At 49.3% G+C, this 11,646-nt stretch overlaps 1 protein-coding gene across 5 annotated transcripts in view; it reads left to right on the top strand.

Annotated features, from left to right (window-relative positions):
* MECR (mitochondrial trans-2-enoyl-CoA reductase) overlaps window positions 1–11,646 on the top strand; it is a 66,240-nt gene that overhangs the window by 25,624 nt on the left and 28,970 nt on the right. For 4 of the 5 annotated variants that reach the window (XR_001827053.2, XM_017534794.2, XM_017534796.2 and 1 more), the window contains 4 exons: window positions 793–936; window positions 5,033–5,135; window positions 6,531–6,633; window positions 8,001–8,074. Coding sequence is in view for 4 of the 5 variants with exons in the window: in XM_017534794.2 (XP_017390283.1) it covers window positions 793–936; window positions 5,033–5,135; window positions 6,531–6,633; window positions 8,001–8,074 (424 nt within the window). In the remaining variant the exon portion in view is untranslated. The remainder of the gene's footprint in view (window positions 1–792; window positions 937–5,032; window positions 5,136–6,530; window positions 6,634–8,000; window positions 8,075–11,646) is intronic. The other variant, XM_017534795.2, reaches the window with a different exon arrangement.

Below are 11,646 nucleotides of genomic sequence, written 5' to 3'. Positions count from 1 at the left end.
CCATGTTGACCAGGATGGTCTCGATCTCTTGACCTCGTGATCCACCCGCCTCGGCCTCCCAAAGTGCTGGGATTACAGGCGTGAGCCACCGCGCCCAGCCACATGTAAATTTTTAAATCTTCAAAGCGGTGCGGTGAGGTTGGTATCCTCGTTGGTTAAGAGCTCACACTCTGGGCAGACAACCTGGGTCTGACCCCAGGCTGCACCTTTCACTGACTGTGAATTCACCTCTCAAATCATCAGATTTTTCTTGTGTAAAATGGAGATAAAGAGTAGTAGTAAGATAGTTTAAGATAAGATTACCTATTTTGGGTCAGGCACAGTGGCTTATGCATGTAATCCCAGCACTTTGGGAGGCCAAGGCGGGAGGATCACCTGAGGCCAGGAGTTCAAGGCCAGCCAGACCAACAAGGCAAAACCATGTCTCCACTAAAAATACATAAATTAGACAGGTACAGAGGTGCACACATGTAATCCCAGCTACTCAAGGAGCTGCGCTATGAGAATCACTTGAGCCCAGGAGGCAGAAGTTGGAGTGAGCCAAGATCGCGCCATTGCACTCCAGCCTGGGCTATGGAGCGCGACTTTGTCTCCATAAAACAAAAAAGAATAGCAGTCTATTTTGCGGAATTATCATGAGGTCTCAGACATTCAGAGGAACATCCAGATTTTCTTCTTTTTCTAAGCATTACTTGAAGTCCACTATCCTGGATGCCCATTCACCAGAGAGGGTGAGCTGGGGTTGAATGTGCACAGGGCTCCTTATGATTCTGGCCTCATCCCCTGACTCAGGAACCTGGCGGACCGAGGCCGTGTTCAGCGAGGAAGCACTGATCCAAGTTCCGAGTGACATCCCTCTTGAGAGTGCTGCCACCCTGGGTGTCAACCCCTGCACAGCCTACAGGATGTTGATGGACTTCGAGCAGCTGCAGCCAGGTAGGAACCCACAGGTTGGGGGAGCAGGCCAGGGTCTCCCAACTGGGGTGCCACCCAAATCCTGACCCCAAGGCCAGGAGAACTTGCAAGGTGAAGGGTATGAGGGGGCAGTGGACCCCTAACCTGGGTGAATGTTGTTGCTTTCACTTAGAAAGATGTTAGCTTGGTTCCTAGAAAACATGCTGAAACCTCATGAGGAATACACTCTCGAAAACTGCAGCAGGGTCACATTCTCTAGAGCTTGGGATTGAATTCTCTCATTCAGCAAAAATGCGTTGAGCTGTGCTAAGCTCTGGGGATACAAAGCCAGACAAGATAGATACAGTCCCTGTGTTTTCAGTAAAACGCTGAACTTAGTGTTAATAATTCCATTCAGCATTTACATAGCACGTTTGAGTTCACATAAGTGCCTTTGCAGGCATTATTCCCATTGAGTGCATTAAATCTTCAAAGCAGTGCGGTGAGGTTGGTATCCTCATTGGTTAAGAGCTCACGCTCTGGCAGACAATCTGGGTCTGACCCCAGGCTGCACCTTTCACTGATTGTGAATTCGCCTCTCAAATCATCAGATTTTTCTTGTGTAAAATGGAGATACAGAGCATGGAGGGTGAAAGACTGCAGTGTAACACGGAACACAGTGCTGGGCAAACAGTGCAGAGACGTTCCGCTGCTTTTACTCTTCTTTCTGTTCATAAATGGGGAAGCCGAAGTCCAGAGAGGTAAACCATTTGCATGAGATCAGCTAGCCAAGTGTTTTATTTGAATTTCCCTGAAAGCAGAGCCAAAGACTCGGACTGGGTACAGACAGTTTGTTTGAGAAGCAGAAATGAGGGGGAGTGGGGAGAGCCAGACAGAGATGGTGGTAAAGCTTATGAAGCCCAGTTACTGCTGCAGGCAACTACTCTCAGTCTAGTTTTTGAGACAGAGTCTCGCTCTGTCACCAGGCTGGAATGCAGTGGTTCAATCTCGGCTCACTGCAACCTCTGCCTCCCAGGTTCAAGTGATTCTGCCTCAGCCTCCCACATAGCTAGGACTACAGGCGGCTGCCACCATGCCTGGCTAATTTTTATATTTTTAGTAGAGACAGGCTTTTGCTATATTGGCCAGGCTGGCCTCGAACTCCTGACCTTGTGATCCGCCCACCTCAGCCTCCCAAAGTGCTGGGATTACAGGCGTGAGCCACAGCGCCCGGCCTGCTTAGTCTTGCTGAGGGCCCTCTGAAGACTCCCATAGACCCCACCACAGAATTAACTGTCAAGGCTGGGCAAGGCTAGGTGGTGGTGAGTATAGATCATGCCACTGCACTCCAGCCTGGACAACAGAGCGAGACTCCATCTCAAAAAAACAAAAAACAAACAAAAAAAAGAACCCTTGAATGATGGGAGGCTGGGCCAGTTTTCCACTAATTCTCATGCCCTATGTTTAAGGGTTGCCCTAAGGGCATTAACCCCCTGGGCTGCCTCTGCACACCATGCACATCCCTGAGCCGTAGAAATCACCCAAGCCACCTCTTGTGCCAGTAAGGAAACTGAGGCGAAGAGCCGTTGGAGTGTGATGAAACTTGGTGCCCAGCCACTGGCGAAGGCCTGGCTAAAAGCCGATGCCAGCTCCCACAATGAGAAATACAGGTTTCTCAGAACTGTGTCAGAGGGGCCCTGGGAGCCTTTGGTGGAAAAAACCAGTGGCTGTGACCAGGGACCGTTGCTGGAGTCCTAGTGCAGCAGACGCTTTGTTTGCCTGCGTCCCATGCCCTGAAGCCACCTCCCATTTGGGCTGCAGCTGTGGTAGACAGATCTAGGCATTTCAACGCTGCCCGCCCTGAGTCCCCACTGCGCATCGCTCCACTTCACTAATTCAAGGCTGATGCAGCACAAACTAGATCAATGTTGAATAAACTTAGCATCTTGACACATGGTAAGAAATACATTTTACATTGTGATCAGTTTATACAAATGGTAATATATATATATATAATGGAAACCAAAGTTTCATGAAATACCCTTACTATGTGTGACATACTCTGTTATATTTTATTCTCTTCTCAATTTCAACTTTTAAAAATATGCTGCAGCCAGACGTGGTGGCTCACACCTATAATCCCAGTACTTTGAGAGGCAGAGGCAGGCAGATCACCTAAGGTGAGGAGTTCAAGACCAGCCTAACCAACATGGTGAAACCCCATCTCCACTAAAAATACAAAAATTAGCCGGTCGCAGTGGTGGGTGCCTGTAATCCCAGCTACTCAGGAGGTGAGGCACGAGAATCGCTTGAACCCGGGAGGTGGAGGTTGCAGTGAGCCAAGATCGCACCATTGCACTCCAACCTGGGCAACAAGAGCAAAACTATGTCTCAAAAAAAAAACTGCTGCTTGCAACCAACTAGATTGATTCATAATCCACTAGCGGGTGACAACCTGTATATTGACCCCTGGTGAAGAAGAATGGGCATTCTTCTTCCAGGAAGTCCTCTATCTCTAGTTCCAGCCCATTGTGTGACACATCCCTGCTGTCTTTCAAAAACCAGACAGTATTTCAAAGTCAACAAAGCACTTTCCCGACCCCAATACATCTGACTCTAATCAGGGGCATCCTCATTGGTGCTCCCAGGACTGCCATTTTAAGGGAGGGAAACTGAAGTTCACAGAGGTCATGACTTGCCCCATCCATTTAGTCGAAATCATTAGTGAAACTGAGACTCACACCCAGGTCCGTCTCATTCCAAAGCCCACATTTTTCCCAGCATGCCACAATGCCTTCCCCCATGGCCAGGTCCAAAGCGAGACCTGGGCTTTGCCACAAAACTGTAGGACCCTGTTTCGGGGGCTGCCAGTTTCTCCAGAGCAGCTCTAATCCCATTTCAAGGCAGTGCGCCTTGATTAAACACTGCGGAGGGGAATAGGGCATGGCCCTTCCCTCTCAGGAAGCTCCAAGCTGCTGATAGAAATGGACCTATATACAACGAAGTGTAAAGATGGGACAGACCATGGTATGTGCATTAATAGAGAGGCCCACAGAGCACGGTGGGAGCACATAGAGGGAACAATCCAGGAAGGCTTCATGAAGGCTGCACGTGAGCTGTGCTTCAAAAGATCTGCAGGATTTCAGTAGGAAGGAAGAGAGAAGGAGGGAAACATTGCAAACCAAGGAAATAACCAAAGCAGACTTGAGGACATAAAAGTTAGGAGGGCTGGGCGTGGTGGCTCACGCCTGTAATCCCAGCACTTTGGGAGGCCGAGGCTGGTGGATCACTAGGTCAAGAGATCGAGACCATCCTGGTCAACATGGTAAAACCCCATCTCTACTAAAAATACAAAAAAAAATTAGCTGAGCATGGTGGTGCGGCCTGTAGTCCCAGCTACTCAGGAGGCTGAGGTAGGAGAATTGCTTGAACCCAGGAGGCGGAGGTTGCAGTGAGCCGAGATCACGCCATTGCACTCCAGCCTGGGTAACAAGAGCGAAACTCTGTCTCAAAAAAAAAAAGTTGGGAGGATGATGAAGGCTATAAAATCTTACACAGCAGGGCAGGGTCCAAGTTATCTCCAGTGTAGATGCTGAGTTGCCAAGTCCTGGGAGGCATCGTGAGTGTTGTGGAAGTTTAGGAGGCTGCCGGGTGTGGTGGCTCACGCCTGTAATCCCAGCACTTTGGGAGGCCGAGGCAGGTGGATCGCAAGGTCAGGAGTTTAAGACCACCCTAACCAACATGGTGAAACCCCGTCTCTACTACAAATACAAAAATTAGCTGGGCGTGGTGGCACGCGCCTGTAATCCCAGCTACTCAGGAGGCTGAGGCAGAAGAATCGCTTGAACCCGGGAGGCAGAGGTTGCAGTGAGCCAAGATTGTGCCACTGTACTCCAGCCTGAGCAACAGAGTGAGACTCTGTCTCAAAAAAAAAAAAAAAAAAAAGGAAGGTTAGGGGGCATTAGGGAAACCATGAGAAACAGTGAAATTCTGAGACGACTCAGCAGCCGGGTCCTGGGTCTCTTTTTTGAGCCTGAGGACTCCCATCTCTTGCCTACAGTAGGTTCCCTGACTGGGAGCCCTTGACCTATTGCAGAGCTATACAGGGCTTGACTTGGGTCTCTTCCTGGCTCCACAGGGGATTCTGTCATCCAGAATGCATCCAACAGTGGAGTGGGCCAAGCAGTCATCCAGATCGCCGCAGCTCTGGGCCTAAGAACCATCAATGTGGTCCGAGACAGGTGCGTGGGGAGGAGGCTTCATCCCAGACCACGATTTGGGCCTTTCCACCTTCCGTCCCTGCAGTGCCCACCTCTCCACCAGAGGGCGCCCTTGCGTAAGCATAAACTGGCCTTAGGATTCACTAACAGTTGGCGGCTGAAACAGATGAGTCAGCCCCAAGAAATGAAGTCCAGCTGGCTTTTGGCGCTAGGATGAGTGAATCTGAAATGTAAAGAGAGAGCAGGAAGGAGGTGGAGACTGCCCTTACTGAACAGCTAGGACTTTTTGAGACTCTTGGCTTGTGATCACCTCATGTTTTCAAAACCCCAGTTCGTATTTGGGAATGTTTTCAGCTGTATTATTCTTTCTGTGAACTGTCTACCCCAAGGCACCCTTTACCCTTGCTTTTGAGTGGTACTTGGAAGTGCACTAAATACAGACATGAAGGAGACGGGGCAGGTTTGTCCTCTGTCTTTCACGGATGAGGAAACAGGTTTCTGAGAGCAGCTTGCTCTCACAGACACAGCAAGTCAGTGACAGGCTCAGTGTCCTCACTTATTCTCTTTCCATCACATCGTCCAGTTTCTCTAGGCCTCATTGTCCGTGAATGTGGCTGTGGCTGTCAGGAAGCCCAGTCCTAGTATAATTGACATCAGCTTTAGTTCCTCAGTTGTACTAACAAAAATCATTCCTTGGCCGGGCCCAGTGGCTCACACCTGTAATCCCATCACTTTGGGAGACCAAGGCGGGCAGATCACAAGGTCAGAAGATCAAGACCATCCTGGGCTATCACAGTGAAACCCTGTCTCTACTAAAAATACAAAAAATTAGCCAGGCGTGCTGGTACACACCCGCAGTCCCAGCCACTCAGGAGGCTGAGGCAGGAAAACTGCTTGAACCCCAGAGGTGGAAGTTGCAGTGAGCCAAGATCACACCACTGCACTCTAGCCTGGGCGACAGAGCAACACTGCATCTCAAAAAAAAAAAAAAATCATTCCATTTGCCTTAACCAAAGAGGTCCAGTGCCACTCCTGGGCCTAGTGTGTTTGCACAACCCTTTGAAGATCCCCTGGAAAAGAGGGAGGAAGTGGAGTTTGTCTTTTTAGTAGAAGAAATCAGGAAGTTAAGTGACTTCTTCCCGGGCACAGATGGCTTCTAGCACTGTTGAGCTGTCAGGGACTGTGGAAACCACCCAGTCTCACTCTGTTTCCAGTGAGGAGGCAGCCAAGAGCTATTGAAGCCAGATGAAATTAGGTGGCTGGTCCCTGCTCAAGCCCATCTTAAACCTAATCTCAGCTTCCTGCAAAAAAAAAAGCATAGGTTCTCCCAGCTGTAGCAGAGGGGTCCTGGGAGACTTTGGTGGGAAAAGCCGGCAGAAGTGACCAGGGACCTTGGGGACTATGTTTGCTTTCCAGACCTGATATCCAGAAGCTGACTGACAGACTGAAGAGTCTGGGGGCTGAGCATGTCATCACAGAAGAGGAGCTAAGAAGGCCCGAAATGAAAAACTTGTTTAAGGTACCTAGGAAGTGGGATATTGCCCCTCCAGTCCACGCACGTCTCCCTAAAGAAAGTTGGCATGCATTAGAGAAGCTGGGGACTGGCCCCATTGTTCCTCTCTGGAAACCTCCCTTTGCCTCTTCTCGGTCAGTTAAAGCTCATTACCCCTAGCCAGCGGCAGGCAGCATGCATTCAGTGCCCAGATGCTGGGAGGGAGGCCGGAGAAACAGAGTTTAGGACACCCAGTATGACTTGCAGCTTTAAACGTTTGTGGTGGGCCACATCAGCCCACATGTGTGACTCTTAGAACTGGCAGGAGAGGACCTGAGGAAACAGAGACATAGCAAGAGAAGAGAAGAAAAGAAGTAACTGCCTGCCTTACATTTTCTCTGATAATTTCCACAAAAACTCTTTAAAGGAGCTGTTGTTTGTTTTATTGGTGAGGAAACTAGGACTCAGAAAAGATGAAGTGGTTGGCCAAAATCATATTGTTTATAAGGGGTAGAGTCAGAGCTGGCTTCAGTCTCTCTGAACTCAAAAGCCTCTTAACTTTCCAGAACCTCCTCCCACAACATGCCTCATAAGTGACCAAACCCTCAGCCCTTTTCACTGAACCATCTGGAGGAACCAAAGATGCACACTCGAGAGCATGCACTTCTTGCAAACATTTCTGAAGCAGTACATCAGCATATATAATATCAACCAAGTCACAAGAACTGAAAAGGAGGGCATGCGGGGAGCTGAAGCCCAGCAGACTGCATGCGGATCTCTTTCCTTTCTTTCCCAGAGAAGATGAGTTCTGCCAGGTTCTGAAGCGGACAACAGGATTAAGTTGCTACAGAAAAGGCCCTTCTTGGCCGGATGAGGTGGCCTCACACACCTGTAATCCCAGCACTTCGGGAGGCCAAGGCAGAAGGATGGCTTGAGTCTGAAAGTTTGAGACTAGCCTGAGCAACATAGTGAGAACTCTATCTCTACCCAAAAAAAAAAAAATTTTAATTACCCAGGCATCATGATAGGCATCTGTAGTCCCAGCTACTCGGGAGGCTGAGGCGGGAGGATTGCTTGAGCCCAGGAGGTTGAGGTAGCAGTGAGCCATGATTGCACCACTGCACTCCAGCCTGGGTAACAGAGCGAGACCCTGTCTTAGGAAGAAAAAGAAAAAAGAAAGAGAAGACCCTTCCTAAGCAGAGAAAAAGGTGGGTTCAAAGGCATAAACACACACACCATAGATGCGTGCATGCACACACAAAGACATAAACATCTCATTTTATTTCCTCCCTCCTTCTAACACGGCACTTGGGCAAGGGAGGTGCTGTTTGTAGCAAGGTCAGACACCATACGTAGAGGGGCCGCTCCCTCACTGCACATTTGTTGCTTTCCAGGACATGCCCCAGCCACGCCTTGCTCTCAACTGTGTCGGTGGGAAGAGCTCCACAGAGCTGCTGCGGCAGTTAGCGTAAGTCCCTCAGCCCTGCAGGTCCAGCTCGCCAGAGCTCTCCAAGTCTTTAGCTGGGAAGAACATCAAGTGACCGAGTCCCAGTGGCTGGTTCAAGCCAAGGCCAGGTCAGCACAATGCAGAGTGGAAACTAGGACCAACGTCATCCAGCTATTTGGGCACTGCTTTCTCAGCCTCCATCCTCTGTGAATGACCAAAAGGCCTCTCCAGCTTTATTTTTCCAAGGGACCCAGAAGTAGACTGCTAAGCTGTCTGCCATCAAGGATTTATAACCTAGGGGTGTCTGAAAAAGTCACTTAGTCCTAGTTTAACCTTTCAAAATTTGTATTAGCCTTTAAAGTAGATTCTAATTTTAAAGGTAACATTATGTTTATTACAAAACATTTTGAAAACACGTAAAAGTGCAAAGGAAAACTTAAGCATAAAAGTTACTCGTTGTGGCCGGTATGGTGGCTCATGCCTGTAATCCTGGCACTCTGGAGGCCAAGGTAGGTGGATCACCTGAGGTCAGGAGTTCAAGACCAGCCTGGCCAACATGGTGAAACCCCATCTCTACTAAAAATACAAAAATTAGCTGGGCATAGTGGTGCATGCCTGTAATCCCAGCTACTCAGGAGGCTGAGACAGGAGAATTGCTCCAACTCAGGAGGCAGAGGTTGCAGTGAGCCGAGATCACACCACTCCACTCCAGCCTGGGCAACAGAGTGAGACTCAGTCTCAAAAAAAAAAAAAGAAAAAAAGTTACCTGTTGGCTGGGCACTGTGGCTCATGCCTACAATCCCAGTACTTTGGGGGGCCAAGGAGGAAGCATTACTTGAGGCCAGGAGTTTGAGACCAGCCTGGATAACATAGTGAGACCACATCACTACAAAAAAATTTTTAATTTTTTTTAAGTTACCTGGCCAGGCATGATGGCTCTCGCCTGTAATCCCAACAAGACGGGCAGATCATTTGAGGCCAGGAGTTTGAGAGCAGCCTGGCCAACATGTGAAACCCTGTCTCTACTAAAAATACAAAAAAATTTAGCCAGGCATGGCGGTGCACACCTGTAATCCCAGCTACTCGGAAGGATAAGGCACAAGAATCGTTTGAATCCAGGAGGTGGAGGTTGCAGTGAGCCAAGATTACACCACTCTACTATAGCCTGGGTGACAGAGGGAGACTCCTTCTCAAAAAAAAAAAAAAAAATAGGCCGGGCGCAGTGGCTCACACCTGTAATCCCAGCACTTTGGGAGGCCGAGGTGAGTGGATCACGAGGTCAGAAGTTCGAGACCAGCCTGACCAATATGGTGAAACCCTGTCTATACTGAAAATACAAAAATTAGCTGGGTGAGTGGTGCATGCCTGTAATCCCAGCTACTCGGGAGGCTAAGGCAGGAGAATCACTTGAACCTGGGAGATGGAGGTTGCAGGGAGCCGAGATGGCACCATTGCACTCCAGCCTGGGCAACAAGAGCAAAACTCCATCTTAAAAAAAAAAAAAAAAAGTTACCTATCACCCACCACCAAGGGGGATAAACCTGTTGACAATATTAACAATGCATGTCCTTCCATTCCTCTTTCCTTTAATATAAACTTCTTGAGCTAGAGTGTATGTAAGAAGACACTTTCTAACTGAAGCAGGAACCCCCCTTAATGGCATGGATTCAGCTAGCACATACTTTCTGAGCACTTACTAGCTACCAGGCAGAGAGGGGGCTGTGACACTGATGTGCCCTCTGAGAACTCACAGGCCAGATGAGCAGGTGAGTCACGTGGTGAGCATTCACCATGCACCAGACTGTGTACAGTGCTTGACTCACCCCTCCCACAGCCACCTAGACAAGGGGTACAGTTCTAATCTCTGTTTTATACTTTAAAAGATGAGGCTCAGGCCAGGCGCGGTGGCTCACACCTGTAATCCTTGCACTTTGGGAGGCTGAGGCGAGTGGATCACCTGAGGTCAAGAGTTCTAGAACAGCCTAGCCAACACGGTGAAACCTCCTCTCTACCAAAAATCCAGAAATTAGCCAGGCTTGATGGTGGGTGCCTATAATCCTAGCTACTTGGGAGGCTGAAGCAGGAGAATCGTTTGAACCCAGGAGGCAGAGGTTGCCGTGAGCCAAGATTGCATCACTGCACTCTAGCCTGGGCAACAAGAGTGAAACTCTGTCTCAAAAAAAAAAAAAAAAAAGGCTGGGCTCAGTGGCTCACACCTGTAATCCCAGGACTTTGGGAGGCCGAGGCGGGTGGATCACAAGGTCAGGAGTTTGAGACCGGCCTGGTTAATATGGTAAAACCCCATCTCTACTAAAAATACAAAAATTAGCCAGGCTTGGTGGTGTGTGCCTGTACTCTCAGCTACTCCAGAGGCTGAGGCAGGAGAATCACTTGAACCCAGGAGGCGGAGGTTGTAGTGATCCAAGATCGCGCCACTGCACTCCAGCCTGGGCGACAGAGCAAGACTGTCTCCAAAAAAGAAACAAAGGCCCAAAGAGGTCAAGTACCTGGCCCCAAGTCTAGTCAGCAGGAGAGCCAGGCTTGACCCCACATTTGAGCACACCGCTTCAGCTCTACACCAGACAGCCCCTGCGGCAGACCCCAGTCCCAACGTCATTGCAGGCGGAAGTGTTCTGCCGTGGTAACGGGTGTAGGCACTGGAGTCAGAATGGCAGGGTTCAAGCCCCAGCTCTGTGACTTACTAGCTGTGGACCTATGAAAAGTTTTTTTGCTTTCTTTTTCTTCTTCTTTGTATTCTTTCTCCCTAGACTGCTCAGCAAGAGGACCTATGAAAAGTTAAGCAATACGTGAAAAATAATCCAGGCCTCCATCTCTATCTGTAAAATGGGGGTTCTGTAAACTCTCTGCCTTTGGAGGGTGGTCTAATGCAGGGGTCCCCAACCTCCTGGCCACAGACTAGTACCAGTTCATGGCCTGTTAGGAACCCGGTCACACAGTAGGAGGTGAGCGGTGGGTGAGTGAGCATGACCGCCTGAGCTCTGCCTCCTGACAAATCAGTGGCAGTATTCGATTCTCATAGGTGTATGAACCCTATTGTGAACTGCACATGTCAGGGATCTAGGTCCTGTACTCCTTACGAGAAGCTACTGCCTGAGGATCTAAGGTGGAACAGTTTCATCCCAAAGCCATTCCCCGCCTCTGGTCCATGGAAAAATTGTCTCCCACAAAACTGGTCCTGGTGCCAGCAAGGTTAGGGACCGCTGGTCTAAAGGACACCGAGGTGTTATACAAATTGCTATACAAATAAGGGATGGTTTTCAGTTTTCTCATCTCTAAAGCAAGGTTGTTACGAGGAATCCCTGAGGCAGTACATGCAAAATGCTTTGAACTGTGCTGGCACGTAGCAGAAGCCCGGTGAGTTTTAGCTAGTCCAATTAGACCAAGTGCAGCAGGGATACCGAGGAGAGGGGGCTTGGCTCCCAGGAGCTACTTTCTACAGCAGGTGGCAGTCCAGGGGCACTTAAGACCAAGTTACCCGGCAGCCTCAGGGACAGAAGTACCTGCCCAGAACAGCAGCTCCTGCTATTTGGTAGTTTTCTTTTTTTTTTTTTTTTTACCCAGGCTGAAGTGCA

This window comes from Cebus imitator, unplaced genomic scaffold (genome assembly GCF_001604975.1).
Source record: "Cebus imitator isolate Cc_AM_T3 unplaced genomic scaffold, Cebus_imitator-1.0 Scaffold87, whole genome shotgun sequence".
Taxonomy (NCBI): Eukaryota; Metazoa; Chordata; class Mammalia; order Primates; family Cebidae; genus Cebus; species Cebus imitator.
Note: the sequence above shows the minus strand (reverse complement) of the source record. Positions and strands in the feature narration are given on the sequence as shown.